Source organism: Elephas maximus, chromosome 18 (genome assembly GCF_024166365.1).
Source record: "Elephas maximus indicus isolate mEleMax1 chromosome 18, mEleMax1 primary haplotype, whole genome shotgun sequence".
Lineage (NCBI taxonomy): Eukaryota > Metazoa > Chordata > Mammalia > Proboscidea > Elephantidae > Elephas > Elephas maximus.
The window spans coordinates 47,544,807-47,571,493 of NC_064836.1; the positions used below are offsets into that span (position 1 = coordinate 47,544,807).

The window sequence follows — 26,687 nt, forward strand, 5'->3', positions numbered from 1 at the left end:
GGGCTGGCACAGGTGGCTAGCTCAGTGGGAGAAAGGAAAGGAAAGAAGGGAGAGAGAGAAGCAACAACAACAAAAAAGCAAATAAAAAAACAGCCAAAAATATAAACTAAAAAAACCCAAACAAATGGCAATGAAGGGGCTGGCAGGTGGGGGCATGTGGGGGAGTGGTAGTGAGTTGGTGTCTCTCCAGCTAAGCAACTGTAGCCCATTGGCAAGCAACAGAGGCCACGTAGAGGGAAAAAGGATGGGAAGTGGGAAAGCGTGTATTTCTGGTTGCTGGGACCTCCATGGAGTTGCCTTCCTCTACTCCCTGTCTTATTTCTTTGGTGGCTGTGGCCCATGGTGGTGATCTGGCCATCTTAGCTAGTATGGGACCTCCACTCCATAGTTCTCCTCATTCTCTGTTCTCTGTCAGTTTTTTATTCCCTGGAGTACTTGATTGAGTTCTTTATTCCCTCATTTGCTCCTTAGGATTGACATTTATATCTGTTTTACTTAGTTTTCTAGGTCTTTGCTGCAGAGGGTTGGCATGGTGCCCCTGTCTATAATGCCATATTGGCTCTGCCTCCTCCTGTTTTTGAGAGGCCATTTTTTCTTGCATTGTAATAGACAGTGTGTTTATTTGCTAATTGTTTTGCATAATTTTTCCTTTCCTTTATTTTATGGTACTTTTGTCACAATGATACTACTGTTTTATTCCTCATTTTACATTCTAGAGCCAAGTAAAATCTACCTTGGCTTGGAGTGGACCAGCGGTTAGGATGTACTGGCTGCCTTTGGCCCTCCAAAATGGTGGTTCCAGCTGGTGAGAAGTGGCAGTACACAATTCTCCTTTCCACAGTTCACAAAGCCTGGCAAGTGTTAGTAATACACTGTGGCTTGATCTATTTCTCCTCTCAACTTTCTCGTTCCCTGAGACTCAACAAATGGAGTACTGAGGTTTTTAACTTGTTCAAGTATTTCTCAGCTCAACCTGGAAATTGAATGCAGGTCTTGTTTCTTTTTCATTACCTTCCTCCTATTTATCATCAATATAATTGCATATATAATTTCCAAACTAGAATTATTAGAATTAATATATATTTTTATGGATTAAAAAAATTTTTTTAATTATGGATTTATAAAGTAAATAGATATATCATAATTTACTTAATCATATCCTTATTTCTGGTCACTGAAATCACTTCTGTTTTGTTAGCATTAAAATAATTTGTGTTAGAGCGTTTTTTTCTCCTGTATTTTCAGGTTATAATCTTGAAACAGATTCTTAGAAGTAGGATTACTGGAATAAAATATACTAACATTTTTGTGAATTTTTGATATATATTGACAGATCGCTTTCTCAAATATCTTACCAAATTAAACTTTCAGAAGCAGTGTGGGTCCATAATGTGCTCTTATTAAGAAACAAAAAACGTTCTTTTGGTGTTACGTGCTTTTTTGAAAAATTGGAAATATCTAAGAACTTTAAGAAAGAAAATAAAAAGCAGCCATTGTTTCACTGCTTACTAATAACTATTGCTATTGGTTTAGCTTTATTCTTTCATTTTCTGTCCCAGTTCCTTCTAGGATGGATTGGTGGCTGGATGGAAAGATAGATAGCTAGATATCCAACTAGCTAGCTAGCTAGCTAGATTGCATACATGGGTGAGAGTACTGCCATGATGATATTTAAAGTGTTTTAAATACGCTCTTAGCATCCATATATATGAATCACTTGTTATGTTTACACTTACCATAGTGAGCATTCAATGGATTTTTCCATCTTACTCACTTTGATAAAAAGTTTTACCTATTGAATTGATTTGTGTTTATTTGATTACTGGAAGGTTAAGTATAATTTTCTAATGTTTGTTGTATATATATATATACACACACACACTCTTCTGTGATATTTCTATTAAAACTCATAATCTATTTTATTATTGTGCATAATGCTTTCATAATGTTAATGATTTCAGTCATAGCTATTGGTATTGTTTTCTGATATTTTGTGCAGATATAATTCCTAATTTTTAAACACCATTTATTTATATTTTCCAAAGTAATTTTTTATTACTGCTAAACCAAAAAGACTTTTTTATTGTACTGCTTTATTCTTTGTAGTTGTTCAGTAAATTATACTGAAATGCTAACCACGTGAAATCCTTTGTCCATTGTCCCACCAAGTCCAGTTCTTTCAGCAACGCCAACAGGAATCAAATTCTACCCCAGTACTCAGCTTGAGTGACTTTTTAATTTTTTTTTTTTTTATTTCAGAGACTAAAAGACCATGTCTTGAATTCACTCAGTTAAGTGTAAAAGATTCTTTTAGAGATTTGTTTATTCCCAGGATGGAGATAATTCTGATGCTGTATACAAGAAACAACCTAAACTGTGCCGAGCCACTATTTGAGCAAGATAACTCACTTAATGTTCTTTTCAACACAAAAAAGAAAACAGTATGGCTTATTCATGGCTACAGACCAACAGGCTCTACTCCATCATGGGTTCAGGACTTTGTAAGACTTTTGTTGAATCAAGAAGATATGAATATAATTGTAGTAGACTGGAAGCGGGGTGCTACAACTTTAATTTACAATAGAGCAGTTAAAAATACCAGAAAAGTTGCTATGATTTTGAGTGGACATATTCAAAAACTTTTGGTAAGTCTTGAAATTTTATGCATTATCACCCAGTGCCGGGGTCTTGAAATTGTATGCATTATACATGTTACATAATTTGCTCCGCTACAGTCGAGTCAATTGTAACTCATAGTGACCCCATAGGAGAGAGTAGAATGGCCCTATAGGGTTTCTAAAGAGTGGCTGATGGATTCTAATGCCAACCTTTTGGTTAGCAGCCAAGCTCTTAACCACTGTGCCACCAGAGCTCCTGTTTACATAAAATACAGACTATTATGCAATACCATGAAGTGGTAATAAAATAAAGAAAATATGCTTTTCTGTAAGCATTAAGAACTACTGCTTTGATATACTAATGTATGTAGCCATTTTTTCTTTATGCCCCCTAAGTGGGTAATTTTATGATCAGACATGACCAATGTTATTAAATATATATACATATCATTTTTAATAGCTTAGTTATGTTTTATTTTAAAATATATATTTTTTAAAACTTTACTTATAATGACTAACTTTGGAGTCTTTGAGTAGTATAAATGATAAGTACTCACTGCTAACTGAAAGGTAGTTGGGCCTACCCAGCGGCATTTTGGAAGAAGGGTCTGGCTATCTAATTCTGAAAAATAAGCCCTTGAAAACACTATGCAGCACAGTTTTACTCTGACACACATGGAATCATCATGTGTCAGGATGGACTCGACAGCAACTAGTTATTATACATTACACAAATATAAAATGCCTGTCTAGAAACTCCTGAATGGGTAAAATATAAATAATAAATTGTATATTAGTCTCATATAGATTCTACTTTTATAAAACTCAAACATCTCCAAAATTTATGATTAACTCAAATACCCAGTTGAAAATATAAACAAATAATTTGAATCTCTAGTTAATATTTTAAAGTTATGTAAGTATACATTCAAGATTTTTTTAAATTAAAAGAAATTTAAAACACTTCAGCTGCATGAGAGTGTGGTGGTAGAAACATTACCTCATGTAAGCTGCTAAGTGCCCCCTGGAGCCAAGTCTGTAAGAGGTATTCAAAATTTTGCCCCGGAAGAACTGACTCCATCATTTTCCAGCTTGTAATCTGAGGAAAAAACTGAAAATTCACAAGCTTCCTTCTCTCTTCTTTGAAATAAGGATGATTATTCTGTTTTTGGATTCTTAACATAATCTGATTAGATAAAACACAGAGGAAGATTAACATGGAGTCAAACAGACCTGGGTATAAACCCATCTTTTCCACTTATTACTTGTGTGGCTTTGGGCAAGACATGAACCTCTGAGCCTCAGTTTCCTTCATAAAATGGTGATTTCTCTAACCATATTTATTTAGCATTTAATAGGTGCCAGGGACAGTTTTAGGCAATAAGATAAAAATAAATAATTTATGGAACTATTATAAATATTAAATATGAAATTCGTGAAGCGTTTATCAACGTAGCTGGTAGTAAATGCTCAATATACAGTGGCTATCATTATTATTACTATTATAAAAAATTTTGCTAATTAAATGTGTTAGTTTGCATAAAACATATATGCTACATAATACTACGTATAAGATATTAAACTTTCTTATGGTAAAAGTTAAATAAAATATAGTTGTTTTGAAATTATTATTCATTAAGAAATTGATTAAGCCAGAAATTAAGCCAGAAAAAATAATGAGTTTTAGAATATGAGGCATAATTTGTCATGATCTGAAAGGAAAATCTTAACATTGCATTTTCAATTGCAGGAGCATGGAGCATTTCTTGATACTTTTCATTTCATAGGTATGAGCTTAGGGGCTCATATTAGTGGATTTGTTGGAAAAATATTTGAAGGTCAGCTCGGAAGAATAACAGGTAAAATATTTTTCATGGAGTTAATGTCTTAGCACACTTGTAAAGCATCAGAATTTACCTAAAATTTAATAGGTGCAATAATTAATCAATAGAAATTATGCTCATACATTGTATTGTATCTCTACACTATATCCAAGTATTTGTCCTCTCTTGTTGTTGTTATTAGACTGTTTAAAGCCTTTTTCAATTCTTAACAGAGCTCAAGTTACCCATATGGAAATGGGAAGAAAAGATCTATTTCTGCATTCCCACCTGCAATTTAAGGACACTTACTATTTCAATACCAAGGAAAATTCATTAAATAAATCCATTAAATAAAACACTTTATTCATGTCTTGCGGGAGTAGACTATATGACAATCTACTTCCCTCAAGATTTACAGCCTTGGAAATCCTATGGGGCAGTTCTAATCTGTCCTACGGGGTCCCTATGAGTCGGAATCGACTTGACTGCAATGGGTTTGGTTTTTTGGTTTTGGTTATTCATGTATTAACTAACATGTATATATTACATGGAGCCCTGGTGGTGCAGTGGTTAAGAGTTACAGCTGCTAACCAAAAGGTCAGCTGTTCAAATCCACCACGTGCTTCTTGGAAACTCTATGGGGCAGTTCTACTCTGTCCTGGAGGGTTGCTATGAGTTGGAATCTACTCATCGGCAATGCGTTTTTGTTTTTTTTTTTGATTATTAACTAACTTGTTGTTGTCGTTAGGTGCTGTCGAGTCAGTTCCAAAACACTGCCCAGTCCTGCACCATCCTTACAATCGTTGTTATGCTTGAGCTCATTGTTGCAGCCACTGTGTCAATCCACCTTGTTGAGGGTCTTCCTCTTTTCCGCTAACCCTGTACTCTGCCAAACATGATGTCCTTCTCCAGGGACTGATCCCTCCTGATAACAGGTCCAAAGTATGTAAGATGCAGTCTCGCCATCCTTGCCTCTAAGGAACATTCTGGCTGCACTTCTTCCATGACAGATTTGTTCATTCTTTTGGCAGTCCATGGTATATTCAATATTCTTCGCCAACACCAAGACTCAAAGGCGTCAACTCTTCTTCGGTCTTCCTTATTGATTGTCCAGCTTTCACATGAATATGATGCAATTGAAAATACCATGGTTTGGGTCAGGCGCACCTTAGTCTTCAGGGTGACACCTTTGCTCCTCAACACTTCGAAGAGGTCCTTTGCAGCAGATTTGCCCAATGCAATGCGTCTTTTGATTTCTTGACTGCTGCTTCCATGGCTGTTGATTGTGGATCCAAGCACAATGAAATCCTTGACAACTTCAATCTTTTCTCCATTTATCATGATGTTGCTCATTGGTCCAGTTGTGAGGATTTTTGTTTTCTTTATGTCAAGGTGTAATCCATACTGAAGGCTGTGGTCTTTAATCTTCATTAGTAAGTGCTTCAAGTCCTCTTCACTTTCAGCAAGCAAGGTTGTGTCATCTGCATAACGCACGTTGTTAATGAGTCTTCCTCCAATCCTGATGCCCCATTCTTCTTCATATAGTCCAGCTTCTTGGATTATTTGTTCAGCATGCAGATTAAATAGGTATGGTGAAAGAATACAACCCTGATGCACACCTTTCCTGACTTTAAACCAATCAGTATCCCCTTGTTCTGTCTGAACAACTGCCTCTTGGTCTATGTAAAGGTTCCTCATGAGCCCAATTAAGTGTTCTGGAATTCCCATTCTTTGCAGTGTTATCCATAGTTTGTTAAGATCCACGCAGTCGAATGCCTTTGCATAGTCAATAAAACACAGGTAAACATCCTTCTGGTATTCTCTGCTTTCAGCCAGGATCCATCTGACATTAGCAGTGATATCCCTGGTTCCATGTCCTCTTCCGAAACCAGCCTGAATTTCTGCAGTTCCTTGTCGATATACTGCTGTAGCTGTTTTTTAATGATCTTCAGCAAAATTTTGCTTGTGTGTGATATTAATGATATTGTTCTATAATTTACACATTCAGTTGGACCACCTTTCTCGGGAATAGGCATAAATATGGATCTCTTCCAGTCAGTTGGCCAGGAAGCTGTCTTCCATATTTCTTGGCATAGACAAGTGAGCACCTCCAGTGCTGCATCTGTTTGTTGAAACATCTCAATTGATATTCCATCCATTCCTGGAGCCTTGTTTTTCACCCATGCCTTCAGGGCAGCTTGGACTTCTTCCTTCGGTACCATTGGTTCCTAATTATATGCCACCTCTTGAAATGGTTGACATCGACTAATTCTTTTTGGTATAATGACTCTGTGTATTCCTTTCATCTTCTTTTGATGCTTCCTGCGTCGTTTAATATTTTCCCCATGGAATCCTTCACTATTGTAACTCCAGGCTTGAATTTTTTCTTCAGTTCTTTCAGCTTGAGAAATGCTGAGTGTGTCCTTCCCTTTTGGTTTTCCATCTCCAGCTCTTTGCACATGTCATTATAATACTGTACTTTGTCTTCTTGAGAGGCCCTTTGAAAGCTTCTGTTCAGTTCTTTTACTTCATCAATTCTTCCTTTTGCCTTAGCTGCTCGATGCTCAAAAGCAAATTTCAGAGTCTCCTCTGACATCCATTTTGGTCTTTTCTTTCTTTCCTGTCTTTTCAGTGACCTCTTGCTTTCTTCATGGATGATGTCCTTTATGTCATTCCACAACTCGTCAGGTCTGTGGTCACTAGTGTTCAATGCATCAAATCTATTTTTGAGATGGTCTCTAAATTCAGGTGGGATATACTCAAGGCCATATTTTGGCTCTCATGGACTTGCTCTGATTTTCTTCAGTTTCTGCTTGAACTTGCATATGAGCAATTGATGGTCTGTTCCACAGTCGGCCCCTGGCCTTGTTCTGACTGATGATATTGGGCTTTTCCATCATCTCTCTCCACAGATGTAGTCAACTTGATTTCTGTGTGTTTCATCTGGCGAGGTCCATGTGTATAGTCTCTGTTAATGTTGGTGAAAGGAGGTATTTGCAATGAAGAAGTCATTGGTCTTGCAAAATTCTATCATTCAGCATTGTTTCTATCCCCAAGGCCATATTTTCCAACTACTGCTCCTTCTTCTTTGTTTCCAACTTTGCTTTCCAGTTGCCAGTAATTATCAATGCATCTTGATTGCATGTTTGATCAGTTTCAGACTGCAGCAGCTGAAAAAATCTTCTATTTCTTATCTTTGGCCCTAGTGGTTGGTGCGTAAATTTGAATAATAGTAGTATTAATGGGTCTTCCTTGTAGGCGTATGGATATTATCCTATCACGGACAGCATTGTACTTCAGGATAGGTCTTGAAACGTTCTTTATGACGATGAATGCAACACCATTGCTCTTTGAGTTGTCATTCCCAGCATAGCAGACTATATGATTGTCCAATTCAAAATGGCCAGTACCAGTCCATTTCAGCTCACTACTGCCTAGGGTATCAATGTTTATGTGTTCCATTTCATTTTTGAGAATTTCAAATTTTCCTAGATTTATATTTTCTACATTCCAAGTTCTGATTATTAATGCATGTTTGCAGCTGTTTCTTCTTATTTTGAGTCGTGCCACATCAGCAAATGAAGGTCCCGAAAGCTTTACTCCATCCATGTCATTAAGGTCAACTCTACTTTGAGGAGGCAGCTCTTCCCCAGTCATCTTCTGAGTGCCTTCCAACCTGGGGGGCTCATCTTCCAGCACTATATCAGACAATGTTCTGCTGCTATTCATAAGGTTTTCACTGGCTAATGATTTTCAGAAGTAGACTGCCAGGTCCTTCTTCCTAGTCTGTCTTAGTCTGGAAGCTCAGCTGAAACCTGTCCTCCATGGATGACCCTTCTGGTATCTGAATACCGGTGGCATAGCTTCCAGCATCACAGCAACACACAAGTCCCCACAGTATGACAAACTGGCAGACACTTAGCATGTATTAACTAAAAATGTAACTGAACTTAATTTTTAAAAATGTTACTTTATTGGAATTCTATTAGGTATTTTACTCGAATGCTACATGAGAAATCAGGAGTTGATATCTGAGATTTGAGGGGTCTTGAATCTCAATTGCCCTCATATTTCTGCAACTTTCACTGCAACCAGAAAGCTCAGTATTTAAATAATGCTTACATGGATTTTTGTACTTCTCTGTAAGAGTGATGGTGATCTGAGAATTAGAAAAATAACATCTTTCCCCAACCAACTTAGCTTTTTTAAAAAATTATTGAAATCTATGTCCATCAAGCATTTATAATAATTTCAAGTGACAATAAATGGTAAAATAGTCTTCATCAAAATAAAAAGAGAGAGAGAGAGAGAGAAGAAAGGGAGGTCATTGACTTGCAAATATTGCTAAAGACTTCACAAACCTCACAGTACTATTGTGAATATTAAATACGAGACTTGTAAAGCGCTTATCAAAGTAGTTGACACAAAGTAAACACCCAATATGCTGTGACTATTATTATTATAAGGTGCCCTAGTGGCACAGTGGTTAAAGGGATCGACTGCTAATCCAAAGGTCAGCGGTTCAAAACCACTGGCAACTCTGCAGGAGAAAGATGTGGCAGTCTGCTTCCATAGAGATTTACAGCCTTAGAAATGCTATGGGGCCTCTACGAGTTGGAATTGACTGAATGGTAGTGGGTTTGGCTTTTTGAGTTTTATTTTATTATATGAGGCACTCTGGTGGGGCAATGGTTAAAGGACTCAGCTGCTAACCAAAAGTTTGACAATTCAAACCCACCATCCGCTCCGTGGGAGAAAGATATAGCAATCTGCTTCCATAAAGATTACAGACTTTAAACCCCTATGGGGCAGCTCTACTGTGTCCTAGAGCATTGCTGTGAGTTGGAATCGACTGGACAGCAATAGGTTGTTATTATTATAAGGAGCCCTGGTGGCACAGTGGTTAACATACTTATTCGCATTAGTTTTAATATTATTCCCATTATGCTTATACAAAACTAAAGTTAACAGAATGAATGTATCAAGGTAAAAAAATATTAACAGCTGAGCAAGGATTCACACAAAGGTCCCCAGCACCCAAATCTTTCCTTTTCAGCCTCTTCACTAACTCAGTTTGAACTGGTAGTAATTCTACCTTATGTTAAGGTGTGTGTCTTAGTTACTTACTGCTGCCGTAACTAGTACAACAATTGGGTGACTTGAAAGAACATAAATTTATTTTCTCACAGTTCAGGAGGCTAGAAGTCCAAATTCAGGGTGTGGCTCTAAGGGGAGGTCCTTCTTTGTCGATTTCAGCTTCTACTAGCCAGCAATTCTTGGACTTCCTGGGTTTATAGATGCATCTGCTGTGTGTGTCTCTCCTCATATGGCATCTCCCTCCTGTATGTGTCTTTGTGTCTATTCAATCTTTCTATAATTCAGAGGTGATTACGTGTACTCCAGTCATGACCTCATTAGCATAATAAAAGAAAACTCTATTTTCAAATAGGATCACATCCACAAGTACTAAAACCCAAAACCAAACCCATTGCCTTTGAGTTGGTTGCAAGTCATAGCAACCCTATAGAACAGAGTAGAACTGCCCCATAGGGTTTCCAAGGAGCGTCTGGTGGATTTGAACTGTTAACCTTTTGGTTACCAGCCGTAGCTCTTAACCACTACACCATTAGGGTTTCCATCCACAAGTACAGAGGACAGAAATTCAACACATATTTTGGAGAACACAATTCAATTCATAACGTATATTTACTCATGTATAAGTCCATTTTGCTGGCCCTGTATACCAGTAATTCAGTAGGCTTTAAAGGGCCAACAAATGTGGAGGTTCTACCTCAGAATAATTTATAGGAAGAGAGAGGATTCTGCCTATTCAGTAAAGTGTGTTAAATAAAATAGGGATAAAAGAAGGACCTGAGATGAACAACACTGTATTTTACTTCTTAAAAACAATTTTTAAAGAAAAAAAATTGGTATTGTGTTTTCTGTGAAAGTTTACACAGCAAATTAGGTTCCCATTTAACAATTTTTATACAAATTGTTCTATGATATTGGTTCCAATTTTCACAATGTGTCAGCAATCATATTATTTCCATTCTGTTTGTTCTGTTTCCAATGATCTAACTTCCCTTCCCTTCCTTGCCTTCTGATCTTTACTTTTGGGTAAATGTTGACCATTTGGTCTCATATAGTAGATTGTTTAAGGGAGCACATTACTCATGGATGATGTTGTTTATTTTATAAGCCAATCTATTATTTGGCTGAAAGTTGACCTGCAGAAATAACTTCAATTCTAAGTTCAAAGTCTTGGTAATTTCTCTAGTTTCTATCAGTCTAGTAGGTCTGGACTTCTTTAGGAATTTGAACGTTGTACTGCGTTTTTCTCCCATTCTGTCTGGGACCTTCTGTTGTGTCCCTGGTCAGAACAGTGAGCAGTGGTAGTCGAGCACTATCTAGTTCTTCTGGTCTTAGGTTAGAAAAGGCTGTGGTTTGTGTAGGCTCTTAGTCCTGTGGTTGAAAAATCTATTAAAGGTGATTGCTTCTTCCATTGCCTGGATGTTCTCAAGGTGTTGAATTTATCTGCCCCTCCAAAACTACGCCTGTTTATTTAATGTTCTGCAGAGGTCATGAGCCTAGAATTTTTATTTAGAATTTCAAATACTACAGAAATAATATCCATAATTGATTTAATTTTAAAACTTTAATCTTTTCTTAAGTGTGTGTGGGAAATTTTAGTTACAAATAAATGGTAGGTAATAATAAATATGTTTTACTCCACAGCCCAAATTGGCATTTGGCACCTAAAAATCACGCTAGACTTATAGATGGATCCAGTAGGAACTAGTAAGGCACAGAGTTCAAGCAAGATGGTATTCATTATCCTTCTTCCCCCTTCAAATGAAGTTGTTGCCACTAGGTGCCATGGAGTTGGTTTTTAATCCATAGTGACCCTATGATGTACAACAGAATGAACTAGGCCCAGCCTCACACCATCTTCATGATTGTTGTTATGCCTGAGCCCATTGTTGCAACCACTGTGTCAATCCATCTTATTGAGGGTCTTTTTCACTGACTCTCCACTTTACCAAGCATGATGTCCTTCTCAAATGAAGTAGTAGTTATTTATTATTCAGTATTTTGTTGAGGCATCTCTAGTGTAGCTTAACACAAAAACTCAAAAGGTTGGTAATTATTATTGTTCAAATAATGAAGCTACCTAGTATTCATCCAATTTCTTTTGTTTTTAGGCATATTTCTGGACAGGTTTAAATTAAAAATCTATAGATTTTTATGTTCATAATGTAATAATAACGCAAGCCTACAATCTAGTGAACAATGTAATAGAGCTTGATTTAATAGATTGAGAGTTTCTTTCTTGCATTTCAGGTCTTGATCCTGCTGGACCAGAATTCTCTGGGAAACCATCATATGACAGATTAGATTACACTGATGCAGAGTTTGTAGATGTCATCCATTCTGATACCAGTGGTAACTATAAAGGATTTATTGGTTGATTTTTTTTAAATTAAAAGGTAACATAACACAGGAGAAAAGAACATAAGAGGAGATAGAGTCATGGATAAAGTGATGGTCAGTCCAATACTTTTTAGGGTTAGTGATTTCCTAGGGTGTCGAATGGCATTATTTACCTGCCCCAACCTTCAGATTTCGAGAGTTTCATGTCATCCTCAAATTCTGAAATTTGATTAAAAAGCGTTCTTCATGCCCACACTAGTCATATGTATATATTTTTTTATTGGATTACATTTTCCTCCAAACTTAATTTTCCTGCTGCATTTATGTTTTTGGAAACCCTGGTGGTGTAGTGGTTAAGAATTCGACAGCTAACCCAAAGGTCGGCTGTTCAAATCCACCAGGCACTCCTTGAAAACCCTGTGGAGCAGTTTCACTCTGTCCTATAGGGTCAGTATGAGTCAGAATCGACTTGATGGCAATGGGTTTGGTTTAGTGGGTTATCTAGGTTTTTATTCTCCCCTATTCGTTTTTTATGTCTTGATGTATATCAACTAGAACTGAGTACAGCAGTTCAGGCCCAGGTAAAAAATAATTTTCCTTAAATATAGGAAAATAATTCCTTTATAGTTTTTAATTATCTTCCTAAAAATGTTTTACAGGATTTTGGTAGTTTTGGCTAGGGTATATTAGGCTATACATTCAGGGAGTAATCTTGATGACCCTGACCCAATTCCAGATTTGAGACTGATAATACTAACTGATATTTATTGGGCACTTCCTATGCTTCAGACAGTGTTTTATATGAATCAATCACTCAATTCTCACATGGCCCTCTTTTACAGATGGGGAAACTAAGGTTAAGTTCACAAGGACAATAAAATAGCAGAACCAGAGTTTGAACTCCTATCTTTTGACTCCAGAGTCTGCACCTCACTAGTGTGTTATTCTGACAAGTTGATAATTTAAGTGTGTCGTGGTTGTAGGTATGCGAAGGGTGTGGTGCTGAGGTTGGGATAGGAGGAAGTGACACTAAGACTGCTTCTATTTCCCTGTTTCCTTTCTCTTTGGTCCAGGTAATTCATGCTCTCCTATATTAACCTGAATTTACCTCATGGTGATCCATACCAATCTTCTTGTGGGAGACATAAATGTCATAAATGACACAGATGGGAGATGACTCTAGTGTGTGTGTGACAATGGACTGAGTCTACAATAGGAACAATTCTGGTCCTAATTTCACCTAGTTTTTATAGGGAGGCAGTGCTTGAAGAATCTATAGTTTCAATATGGTTATCTCTAAGCCTTCATGTCTTTATCCCTAGTGCTTTATCCATGCACGACACACCTACTGTCCAATTTCTCTGCAGTCCTTCATCTGAACCCTTCTTTCTGAAATTCCAACTTCAGTTTTGTCTATGGCCTTCAGTATGGTCTTCATACTTCTTATTATTTTTTGTTTGAATTTTTGGCTTTTCTTAATTTATTGTTTTGGCCTCGTCTTATACACTGAACATCTTTTGATGACTCAACCTATGAGATTTGCTACTAGATATAATATATTTTTTTTTTTTAATAATATAGTTGGCAACTTTGACTAACCTTTTTATCACCATCACAAATGAGGAGCAAAGATTCTGGGCACTGCATGTTCATCTGCCTCAGAGGATTTCTGAATGAGATCCATGGAGTCAGCAAGTGTTGAATACTGCCAATGAATGCATCTTGTCAATAATTTTTGTCCTTATTCAATTGTATACATTAAAGTAGTCATGTAGCCTCCTAAAAAATGGTAGATTAGGTAATCTGGACCAAACTTCTGCAGAAAAACATGAAACATAGAAATTATATATAATTATATAAATTAAAAGCAAATGAATCACTTATATGAATATGAGCATTGCATACAAGTTGACTTACAAATTCAATGTAATCTTTGTAAAAAAAAAATCCCATCATCTACATTTTTTGTTTGTTTGCTTTTGATAACCCCACAAGCTAATTATAACATTAGTATGGAAACGCAGAAGGTAAATTACCAACATAAATGCCTTCACACATGCATTAATGTATGTTTTCAAGAATGCCTATAGCATTAAAACATATTAGCACAAAATTAGAAACTGCACAGATATCCACCAACAGAAGACTGCATAAATAAGTTGTGGTAGGTTCATACAATCAAATCCTGTATAGCAACGAAAATGAATTAACTACATGTAAACACAGCACTGTGGAGGACTGTCACAAACATACTAATTATCAAAAGAAATCAGACACAAAAGAATATAATCTCACTTTATATGTATTTCCAAAGTGGGAAAATCTGAACTATATTATTTTGGGGGCATCCTTAATAAATAAAAAAGAATAAAAAATGATTTTTTTAAAAGAAAGGATGACTATTATTTTTAGTGAGAAGAAGGAAGCTTGTGGTTAGGTAAGGGCAAACTGGAGACTTGTAGATATTATTTCTATTTCTTGACCGGAGCGTGGTAGCTATGCGGCTATTTGCCTTATAATAATTAGTTACTCTGTACGTTTATATTGTATGTCACTTTATTTGTGTGTGTTACATTTTATAGTAAAAAGAAAATTAAAAAGTCACATCTGCTCTCCCCACCATTCTTGAACTTAGGGAATGAATGACCTAAGCAGACCAAGTTGCCCTACCCACTCCTCCCTCTGATAAAAGGGAAATGATACACCTGAGTCAAGGGCTGCTCATAGTTAATAGTAAATGTCGCTTGCTTCCCTCTAATTCCTGAGAAGCCTTCTTGGTTTGATTCTTCTTCAGTGGAAAGTTGGAGAAAATTAAGGCTCCAAAACAGGAACCCCTAGTCTTGGAACCCCATATTGAGTTTAGATACGAGGAAATTTCACAGAACTCCAAAACTGTTAAAAGGCTTCTTTTATCGCATACTCCGAGGCTGTCCTTCATTGCTTAGATTCCACAAGCTAAGTGGCTGATAGGATATAAAGAGGGATTGGCTAGTATACTCTTACCACTGTCACAATGAAATCATGCACACGTTTTACTGAATTCTAGGAAGTTGTAGTGAAGTCATCCAAGTTCTTTGTCTTTCTTTGCATGCTGAACATCCTGTCCTGTAACGCACATGTCCAAGCTTCTCACGTCCCTCAAATACCTCGCAACCTGTTACCACGTTCCATTACAGATTAGAATTAAATCAAGTGGCTGTATCTTAATCCTTAAGGTCAGACTGAAGCACTTATCTTTATTATGTGAAATTTATTTCTTATCCCTCTTAAGAGTTCGTTATGTTGTAGAACATTTACTGTGCTCCAAGCAGCAAGATTTTATATCTAATCACAGTCCTGAGTGTTCTGAGCTTGCCACTCCCTCCCATTCTAATGACTTCCCTGGGTTATAGACTCCAGGTTAGAAATGGACCCAGAATTTGTACTTTCATCAGCACTCCAAGGATCTACACGATCTATACCAAACCCCAAATCCATTGCCATGGAGTTGATTCTGACTCATAGCATCCCTATGTGACAGAGTAGAACTGGCCCATAGGATTTCCGAGGCTGTAATATTTATGGAAGCAGACTGCCGCATCTTTCTCCTACTGAGCAGCTGATGGGAAACTGCCAACCTTTTGGTTACCAGCTGAGGTTTTAACCACAGCACCACCAGGGCTTCTTACAAGATCTATATCAAAAACCAAACCCATTGCCACCAAGTTGATTCTGACTCACAGTGACCCTACAGGACAGAGTAGAACTGCTCCATAGGGTGTCCAAGGCTGTAATTTTTATGGAAGCTGACTGCCACATTTTTCTCCTGTGGAGTGGCTGGTGGGTTCAAGCCACTGCATTGTCAAAGCTCCTCTACAAGACCTGCAGAAGCCCCTAAAATCATAGCTATATCTTCCGTCACACTCTGACCCAAGTTGATCCAGCTGAAACAGCATATTCTTTAGATTTTTTCTAGATAGTGAAATCTAGCTTCAGCCAGTCCGAGGCGTTATCATCTAGAATGACAATAAATCATTACAGCGGCCTAAAAGGGCCTATCTGACTTGACTTCATTTCCTCCTACTCTCCTTCTTAGACGCCATGCTGCAGCCACTCTGGCTTCTTTGAATACCCTAGGCATGCTCACACACACATAACCACTTGGCTCACTACCTCATATCCTTCAGGCCTTTGCTCAACTCTTACCTCATAACCAACTTCCTTCAAAGTACAACCTACCACTCTTTTTAGGCACTTCCTGTCCCCTTATTAGTTCTTGGGTGGTGCAAACAGTTAAGCTTTTGGCTACAAACCAAAATGTTGGCAGTTCAAACCAGTTCAGAAGCACCTTGGAATAAAGGCCTGATGACCCACTTTGGAAAGATCACCAACTTTGAAAACCCTGTGGAGTGCAGTTCTACTCTGAAACACATTGGGTCACCATGGGTCAGAATTGACTCAATGGCAAATGTTTTGTTGTTGGGTTTTCTTGACGGTCTTATTCTATTTAATTTTTCTCCACAGCACTTATTACCTGACATACTATATTTTCACTTGTTTGTTATCTGTCTTGCTCAACTAGAATGTAATTTCCACTAGAACAAGGATTTTTGCTCTGTTTATTCACTTCTTAGCACAAAGAACTGTGACTGGCCTATAGTAAGTGATTGATAAATGTGCTTAATTAATGAAATACAGTTTTAGTGAGGAATTAATTTTAAGTGTTGATATCAGAAAACTCATATTTTTGTTCAATAGCTGTTATTTTTAATTCGTATTTTAAAAGGGTGACTTTCAATAGATTTTGTAAATTTGTTTTATGCAAGTGATATCAACCTGATTATATACACATTGTAATTCTTGGGTACTTTTCTTTTCAGGTTTAGGCATTAAAGAACCCTTGGGACATATAGATTTTTATCCTAATGGAGGAAAAAATCAACCTGGCTGTCCTAAATCAATTTTTTCAGGTATACCAATAGTATTTTGAATATATTTACATATGATTCAAAATGATAAAAGAAAATTGATATATTTTGCCCTGTTAATCTTCAGGCAATATTTTGATCCCATCTTCGTTGCCCATAATTCAGAAGAGTTATTGGTGAACAATGGTGTAATTTTACCCTGATGAGTTCATAAATTTTATGAGTAGATATCCCATTTGATCATAGATGAAAGCTATTACATTGTAGTTTCAGCAGTTTTAGATCATTTTAAACATTAGTAGTTACAAGTCATTGAAGAAGCTTGAGCAGCTAAAGTATGGTATAACACAAGATCTTAGGATTTAACCTTCAGGTTGTCGTGAGTTGGAAGCAATTGGAGGACAGCTAACAACAGGAGCAAGTCGCTATAGTACTGTACCAACACTATGGATTTACAAACTCTTGACACTTGGTTGTCTTGTACATATAGATAGTTGAGCAGTAGTTCCAAGTGTACAATTTGGCTCACTTCGGAGACATAGGCAGGAAATATTCTTAGGGTCACAGTGGCAACTGGTCAAATAACACATGACTAAAGTCCTCTGTAGCTATAGAAGTCTGACCAACGGAATGAGGATGTGAGATTTTGAAAAGAGCAAGAAACATGATAAAGTTTTAATCTTACCAAGTTTCTTTGTCGTCTCTGACATCGAATAAAATTAGGGTGGTGGGATCAGAAAGGAGAGATGTGTGCACTAACTGTTTAGTATGTTGTTGTTGTTATTGTGCGCCATCAAGTCGATTCTGACTCATAGTGACCCTATATGACAGAGGAGAACTGCCCTGTAGGGTTTTCAAGGAGCAGTTGGTGGATTTGAACTACCCACCTTTTGTTTAGCAGCCTGAGCTCTTTACCTCTACACCACTAGGGCTCCAGTTGTTGACTGTAGTGGCACTGTATTTGTAGAGTTTGTTAAATTATTGAAATTAAACACTTTTGCCATGGAAATCTTTCTTTAGAAAAACTGATTATTAATTCAGTATAAAAGACATGCTAAATTTGTTTTCAGTACTATTTCTTTGGTTGAGATAAAACTATTGTAGTGAACACTTTAATATTCATAAGGTACATTGTGTTAAAAAGCCTAATCTTTAATTTGTCTGTAATTTTCTTGAACTTGGATTAATTATCTACAGTTATTTTGCTCGATTTTTAATTCTTAAGGGATTGAATTTTTTAAATGTGACCACCAGAGAGCAGTTTACTTGTTCATGGCATCTTTGGAAACACAGTGCAATTTTATTTCGTTTCCTTGTGCTTCGTACAAAGATTACAAGACTGGTTTATGCGTAGACTGTGACAACTTTAAGAAACTATCATGTCCTAGACTAGGTAAGAAATTGTTACAACTACTATAATTCTTTGTGAAAATGAATAATGTATTTGTGCTAGTATTTTCTGTTAGAAGCTAAATTGTGTTTCCGCTTTCTTGTTAAAAATGCTAACATTTTATGGGAAAAATATTTGTAGAGATGTGGGACAACCAGAGTAAATAGTTCATTTTCTACTAAATATTTTTTAGGATATTTCTTGAGAGGAACTTGATCAGCTATCCTTCAGTGCTCAGGGTAACGGGCAAATTTGGTGACTTCGTGGTGATTCCTGTTCTTGATAAACAAAAGATCTTACTGTTATTTATCTATATTATCACTTAAAAAGGAAGACTTTCAGTTTCTTGGCAGGAGTGAGTATTTTTTTTTTTTTAAATGGGAAACCTTAGGAGTAATTGAACAGGTGAGAACCATAGTTGGTTATTTATTTGCTTTCAGCAAGTAGATACGAATGAGACGTTGTCCACACTTTCTAAATCAATAAATCTCGGTAGGAACAATTAAATATTGCAGCTTCTTATACCTGAAACCTACCAGTGGGACATTATAGAGAAAGAAGAACCCAGATAAAAATGGAGTGTTAAAGATGGAAGGAATCTCAGAGGTTTTTTGTTCAGGGTTCTCCAAAAGAGAATACAAGATTCAAGCATTTTATGAGCATGTTAACATCTGGTCAGTATCATAAAAAGATCTGCCAGAAACATTTCTAAAACCACAGGGGCTGGAGGAAGTGGGCAGGAATTCCAAAGCCTGAATTAAACCATATGCCACCAGTTTTCCTCAGCAGGGATTTTATATTAACATACATGGAGACTCTCGGAGAGGCACTCGCTATGCCGACTTGGCCAATTTGTTTTCTCCGAGACCCTTTGTGTTCATATGATATCTTGTGGAATTAGGTTTCATCAGCCCTCATGTTGGGGGTTGTTTTTCTGGTCCCATCACTTTTCCACGTTAAGTGAGAAAATTGTGACATAGTCAATCAATATATGAATTGCACTTAAGGGCACAAGTGAGAACTATTAAGCCTCTGAATTCCCAATTCATTATTCTTTTTATTATATTAAAATCTCAAATTTGGTGGTAGCAATGTGGATATAGAAACACATATAAAGCGGTAAGCATCTGAACTATCTATATATGCATATATAAAACATATTTAATATATTTATATACTATATATAATATGTATTGCAAATATATGTATGTATTTGAATAACGTATGTATCTGAAATATATATATATATACTATATGTACAATGGAGCCCTGGTGATGCAGTGGTAAGAGCTGAGCTGCTAATGAAAAGGTTGGCAGTTCGAATCCACCAGCCGCTTCTTGGAAACCCTATGGGGCATTTCTCTGTCCTATAAGGTCACTATAGGTTTTTTTTTTTTTTTTTTGGTTTATATGTAAAATATACAGTCCATATATATATATATGTATATGTGATATAAGGAGTCCTGGTGGCTGCTAACTGGAGGGTTGGTGGTTCGATCCCACCCAGTGGCTCCGCAGGAGAAAGACTTGGCGATCTGCTTTGATAAAGATTACAGCCTAGAAAAGCCGATGGGGTAGTTCTACTCTGTCACATGGGGTTGCTATGAGTCGGAAATGACCCGACGGCACCTAACAACAACATACTACGTATATTGCATATGTAATATGTACATATGTACATACATGTAAGCATGTATATAAACATTACTTATGCATATGTGGAAGAATTGGGAGCTGTACTCATGGAATTAAATTGTTTATTTATTTTTATCAAATCAATTTACTATGCTGAATTTACTAAAAACAGTTACAAGCACAATACTGAATTTATAATATAACAGTAAAAAACTGCTGTAAGTAGACTCTATCCATATGTGATATGATAAACTTTGATGAGATTTTTAGGGAGCACTATTTATTTGTTAATTCTGGATTTAAGAGTTGTTATTGTAATTAAAAGAAGTTGAATTTATTTGAAGAAATGCTTTTTAAGATATAAAAAAATCCACAAATTATTATTATTTTTGCTACTACTACTATGCATTGATCCTTTAGTTTCTTAAGTGATTTGAAACAATTACATGCAATTTGATGGAAGGCCAATTTTCTGTTTTGTTTCTCAAATCTCAGGTTATCACATTGATCTGTGGAAAGATATTTTAAAAGAAAGAATGGAAAGACAGTCTCTTAGGACCACTGTGTTTTTGGATACTGCTGGCACAAGTCCATTCTGTAGTAAGTTGTTAACATTTTTAGCAAATGCTTAGTATTATATACTCCTTTATATTTTATCCAAAATGTTCTTTCCACCCATTCAAATGCTATCATGCGCCTTCAAGGAGGTTTAAAATTTATTAGAGCCAGTTTGACAAATTCAAAGAGGACTCTAGTATAATTTTCCCAAAGACCAATCAAGTCTTCTTTCCCTCACACCCAAATGTGTATGGTTATCAGTCCAACCACTACAGTTACTTCAGTGTATATCATGTTACAGAGCCTAAGACGTCCATCTACACTCTTAACTCCCATTTGGGAACTGAAACTAAGCAACATAAATAGAAAAACGGGCAAGTAAACAACGATAGGCAAAAGGAGGGAACCTGAAGAACAAGAGAGAATCTCACAGAAATGTATGAGCAGGAACTGATGGTACTAAAGGAAGAAGTCCAAGCTGCACTGAAGGCATTGGCAAAAAACAAGGCTCCAGGAACTGAAGGAATACCAATTGCCATAGTTCAACAAACTGATGCAGCACTGGAAATGCTCACTCATCTACGCCAGGAAATTTGGAAGACCTGGCCAACCGACTGAAAGAGATCCATATTTATGCCTATTCCCAAGAAAGGTGAGACAACTGAATGTGGAAATTATCGAACGATAACATTAATGTCACACTAAGTAAAATTTTGCTGAAGATCATTCAAAAGGAGCTGCAGCAGTATATCAAGAGGGAACTGCCAGAAATTCCAGCTAGATTCAGAAGAGGACATGGAACCAGGGATATCATTGCAGATGTCAGATGAATACTGGCTGAAAGCAGAGAATACCAGAAAGATGTTTACCTATGTTTTATTGACTGTGCAAAGGCATTTGACTGTGTGGAGCATAACAAATTATGGATAACATTGAGAAGAATGGGAGTTGCAGAACACTTGATTGTGCTTATGAGGAACCTGTACATAGATCAACAGGCGGTGGTTCGAACAGAACAAGGGTATACTGTGTGGTTTAAAGTCAGGGAATATGTGCATCAGGGTTGTATCCTTTCACCCTACCTATTCAATCTGTATGCTGAGGAAATAACCTGAGAAGCTGGACTATATGAAGAAGAACGTGGCAACAGGTTTGGAGGAAGACTCATTAACAACCTGCATTATGCAGATGATACGACCTTGTTTGCTGAAAGTGAGGAGGACTTGAAACACTTATGATGAAGCTCAAAGTATGGATTATACCTCAACATAAGCCTTCAGTATGGATTATACCTCAACATAAGGAAAATAAAATCCTCACAACTGGACCAATAAGAACATCAGGATAAATGGAGAAAATGTTGAAGTGTCAAGGATTTCATTTTACTTGGATCCACAATCAACGCTCATGGAAGCAGCAGTTATGAAATCAAAAGACGCATTGCATTGGACAAATCTTCTGCAAAAGACCTCTTTAAAGTGTTGAAAAGCAAAGACGTCACCATGAAGATTAAGGTGCACCTGACCCAAGCCATAGTGTTTTCAGTTGCCTCATATGCATGTGAAAGCTGTATGATGAAATAAGGTAGAGTGAAGAAGAATTGATGCCTTTGCATTGTGGTGTTGGCAAACCATATTGAATATACCATGGGCTGCCAAAAGAATGAATAAGTCTGTCTTGCAAGAAGTGTGACCAGAATGCTTCTTGGAAGCAAAGATGGCAAGACTACATCTCATGTACTTTGGACATGTTGTTAGGAGGGATCAACCCCTGGAGAAGGACATCATGCTTGGTAAAATAGGGAGTCAGCAAAAAAGAGGAAGACCCTCAATGAGATGGATTGACACAGTGGCTGCAACAATGGGCTTAAGTATAACAAGGATTGTGAGGATGGCGCAGGACCAGACAGTATTTCGTTCTGTTGTACATGGGTTCCCTATGAGTTGGAATCTATTCGGCGGCACCTAACAACAGAACAACAACTATTCTGAGAAGAGTATGAAACCAAAAACCAAATCATTTGCCATAGAGTTGGTTGTGACTCACGGTAACCCCATGTGTGTCACAGTAGAAGTAGGCTGCGTCACAGTACAACTATACTACATAGTGTTTTTGATGGATGATTGTTTGGAAGTAGATTGCTAGGCCTTTCTTATTTGCCATATGTGTATCCTCTTTAAGGAGCCCTAGTGATGAAGTGGTTAAGTGCTTGGCTGCTAACCAAAAGGTCAGCAGTTCAAACCCACCAGCCAGCTCTGCAGGAGGAAGATTTGGCAGTCTGCTTCCGTAAAGATCACAACCTCGGAAATCCTATGGGGCTGTTCTACTCTGTCCTGTACGATTGCTGTGAGGTGGAATCGACTCAGTGGCAGTGGGTTAATATCCTCTTTGGTGAAGTATCTATTTTTGCTCATATTTAGATTAGAATAATAATCAGGTTATTGTTATTATTATTTTACTACTGATTTTTGGCAGTTCTTTCCATACTCTACATACTAGGCCTTACTGGATACGTAGTTTGGAAATATTTTCTCTTGGTCTATAACTTGTCTTTTCATCCAAAAGTTTTCAAATTTGGTGATTATCTAATTAATTTTTCTTTTTATGAATTTCATTTGTGTCAAATCTAAGAACTTCATGCCAACTCTTAGGTATTAAAGATTTTTTGATTTTTTTCTTAATTTTTTTTTTTATAGTTTTATGTGGTACATCTAAGTCTATAATTCCTTTTTATTTAGTTTTTATATATGATGTAAGCTTTGGGCTGAGGTTTGCGTGTGTGTGTATGTGTGTCGAATTGCTCCAGCATTACTTATTGAAAAGTGCTATTGTACCTTTGCCAAAAATCATTTAAGCACATTTATGTGAGTCTTTTCTGGATTCTCTATTCTGTTTCATTGGTGTATGTGTTTATCCCTTTGCCAATACACATGCTCTTGCTTACCCTCTATCTGGTATTAAAGGCTTAGTACATAGCTATGTACTAAGCCTTTAATACCAGATAGAGGGATTCCTCTCTTTTTATTCTTCTTTGTCAAGATTGTTTTAGATATTCCAAGGCCTAAGAAATTTCATACAAATTTCTGATTAAGTTGTCTATGTTTATAGAAAACCTTGCTGGTGTTTTGATAGGAAATGCATTAAACCTGAAGATCAATTTGACCTCTTTATTATATTGAGTCTTCCAATCCATGAACATGGTTTGTCTTTCCATTAACTTAGGTCTTCTTTCATTTCTTTCATCAGCATTTTGTTATTTTCAGCTTTCAGATACTGCACATACTTTGTTAAGTATATACTTAGGTATTTCTTTAGAGTAATTGTAAATGATGTTGTGTTTTGAATTTGGTTTCTACATGTTCATCATTAGTATATAGAAATGGAATTGATTCTTTTATGTCAGCCTGTTTCCTATGATCTTGCTGAATTCACTTATTATTTTTAGGGTTTTAAAAAATAGGTTTCTTGTGATATTCTATCAAAAGAATCATGCTATCTGCAAACAGAGATAGTTTCATTTTTTCCTTTTTAATCTGTATGCCTTTTATTTCATTTTCTCACCTATTGAAGTGCCTAAAGAGCAATCCATGGGAGAAAAGACCTGCCAATCTACTCCTGTAAAGATTACAAACTAGAAGACCCTGTGGGGGCAGTTCTACTCTGTCATATAGGGTTGCTGTGAGTCAGAATCGACTCAATGGCACACAACAACAATGAAACTTCCAGTACTATATTTGAATAAGAGCAGTGAAAGCAGACATTCCAGTCTTATTCCTAATCTAAGTGGGAAAGCATGCAGTCTTTTTTAAGTATGATGTTACCTGTAGGTTTTTTGTAGATGCTCTTTATAAAGTTGAGGTACCTCTCCTCTTTACCTAACTCATTGAGAGTTTCTCTATGTATTATTGTGTTAGTTTTCCATAGCTGCTGTAAATAATTGCCAAAAACCTAGTGGTTTAGAACTATATAAATTATTACCTTAAAGATGTGTGAGTCAAAAGTCTGATATGGGTCTCATTGTGCTAAAAGAAAGGTGTCAACAGCATTACATTCCTTTCTGGAGGCTCTAGGGGAAAATCTATGTCCTTCCCTTTTCCAGCTTCTAGAGGCTGTCTGCATTCCTAAGCTTGTGACCCACTTCCTCCCTCTTCAAAGTTAGCCGTAGTGTGTCTGCTTCTTACATCACATCACTCTAACCTTGCTGCTGTCATCAGATATCTTTCTATGACTCTTCTTCTGCCTCTCTCTTCCATTTTTTAAGATCCTTGTAATTACATTGGGCCCACCCAGATAATCCAAGATAATCTCTCTATGTTAAGGTCAATTGGTTACTTACATTAATCTCCAACCTTAATTCTTCTTTGCCATGTAAAGTAACATATCCATAGGTTCTATGAATAAAGATGCAGAAATCTTAGGGACACCATTATTCTGCCTCTCAAAGTCCACCTTCTGGTCTCCAAAGATACACATCTGTCCCCCATGCAAAATACATCCATCGCTTTCCAAGGTCCCCAAAATCTCATCCCATTAGAGCACCAACTCAAAGTCAAAAATCTCATCAGTAAAATGTTCCAAATCTCGTCATGTAAATCATCTAAATCACATTTGGGTGAAGCTCTGTATAATCTAACCTGGGGCATAATTTGTCTCTATTTATAGGCCTGTAAAACTCAAGAATCAAGTTACTTGCTCCCAAAATACAATGTTGAGACAGGTACAGGATACAGGTTACAGATATTTCCATTGACAAGGGAGAAAATGGAAGAAACTCTCAGTCTCAGTTTTTATTCTCAGTAATTTGAAATTCAGCTAGTAACTCTATTTTGATTCAAGGTCTGGGAATAATTCTATTCAACTTGTAGCTCTTTCCTCTAGGTTCATGTCTTTACTTTCTGGGCTCTCAGCTCAAATCTCAGAGTCATCCTTTTTTTCTCTCTTTGTGAAAAGTAGCATGTGTTTACAGCTGAGTGGTTTTATCAACCTGGTTCTTGCCTATAGAATGTAGAATTTGGGGGTCTGGCAGCCTTCTTTCATTTCATACTTCCTCTGTCTCTTTCAGTCTAAGCTGACAGTGTTTATGGTGGTATAACATTCTCAAGAAATTTATGGATCTCCATATATATCATGGGGATTCACTCCACTAGAGAAGATGTTCCTTTAATTTGTTGTATAAAGCTTGATTGTCGATCTATTCTAAATATTTTATAATTTCTTAGAAGTATAGAAATCCATATTTTTGTTATTTATTGAAATAATCATATGATTTTTCTCGTTTAACCTGTGACTGTGTGGAATTACTTTATGTATATTTTAATCCTAAATCAATTCTAGTGTCTTATGATTTTTGTATGTTTTCATTTCTTTAGCATTTTTTATTACATTGTGCTTGGAAAATATATTCTGTATTCTAATTGGTAGCTGTGGGAATTTTTGAACTTAACATATAACTATTTTCTTGAAAGGACTGATCTGTACTTGAAAAACTAAATGTGTATTTTCCAACTGTTAGGTACTTTATTCTAAGTAAGTCCATTAAGTCATCGTTATTAACTGGATCCAATAACTTTAGTTATTATTTATCTATTCGATAAGGCTTCTGAGGGGATGTGTTAAAATTTTCTCTATTGAAGATTTGCCATTTTTCCCTTGTAAATCTATTCATTTTGGCTTTGTGTATTTTGAGAGTGTTTGAGGTTGTTATTTTAGATGCATAGCATAAATGATTAAAGACTGCTATATTTTCCTGGTGACATCTTTTTTTGCCTCATACACAAAAATGTATATTGTGTCATAGACCATTTTATCAGATTCTGCCACAGCAACAAGTTGCCTCATATAGCCTTTGAATCTTATGACTTTTTTCCTATCTTTAATATTATTGTTTCCTATCGCTAATATTTTAGTTCCACATTTTATTTAATGGTCATTAATTGTAAGTATATACATTACATCTAATGTTTACTTATGTTTTCCAATTTCATTTTTCTGTATTTTTTCTTTGCCCTCCACCCCTTCCTCTGAGTTCACCTTCTTTCTTTCCTGAAATATATCCTTAATGATTTTTTTCTTTTACTACCAGCTCTTTCAGTCTGTTTTTTTTTTTTCCACCCAAAAAGTGTTTATCTTTCCCTCACTATGGAAGGAAGATTTATCTCAGTATAGAATTGTATGCTGAAAATATTTTTTTACTCAGCACTGTGAAGATATTCGCTTATCGGACCTTTATTATTAATATAATTTTTTTCATACAGGTAGTCTGTAGCTTTCTTCTAGTTTTATTTAAATTTTTTTCCTTTTTATTTTTGTTTTCCAGGCTCAA

General features: G+C 36.4%; 1 protein-coding gene across 1 annotated transcript in view; it reads left to right on the forward strand.

Annotated features, from left to right (window-relative positions):
* LIPI (lipase I) overlaps positions 1 to 26,687 on the forward strand; it is a 65,422-nt gene that overhangs the window by 18,287 nt on the left and 20,448 nt on the right. The window contains exons 2-7 of the mRNA XM_049857859.1: positions 2,260 to 2,645; positions 4,369 to 4,477; positions 11,786 to 11,887; positions 16,735 to 16,824; positions 18,008 to 18,175; positions 20,303 to 20,407. Of these exons, the coding sequence (XP_049713816.1) occupies positions 2,260 to 2,645; positions 4,369 to 4,477; positions 11,786 to 11,887; positions 16,735 to 16,824; positions 18,008 to 18,175; positions 20,303 to 20,407 (960 nt within the window). The remainder of the gene's footprint in view (positions 1 to 2,259; positions 2,646 to 4,368; positions 4,478 to 11,785; positions 11,888 to 16,734; positions 16,825 to 18,007; positions 18,176 to 20,302; positions 20,408 to 26,687) is intronic.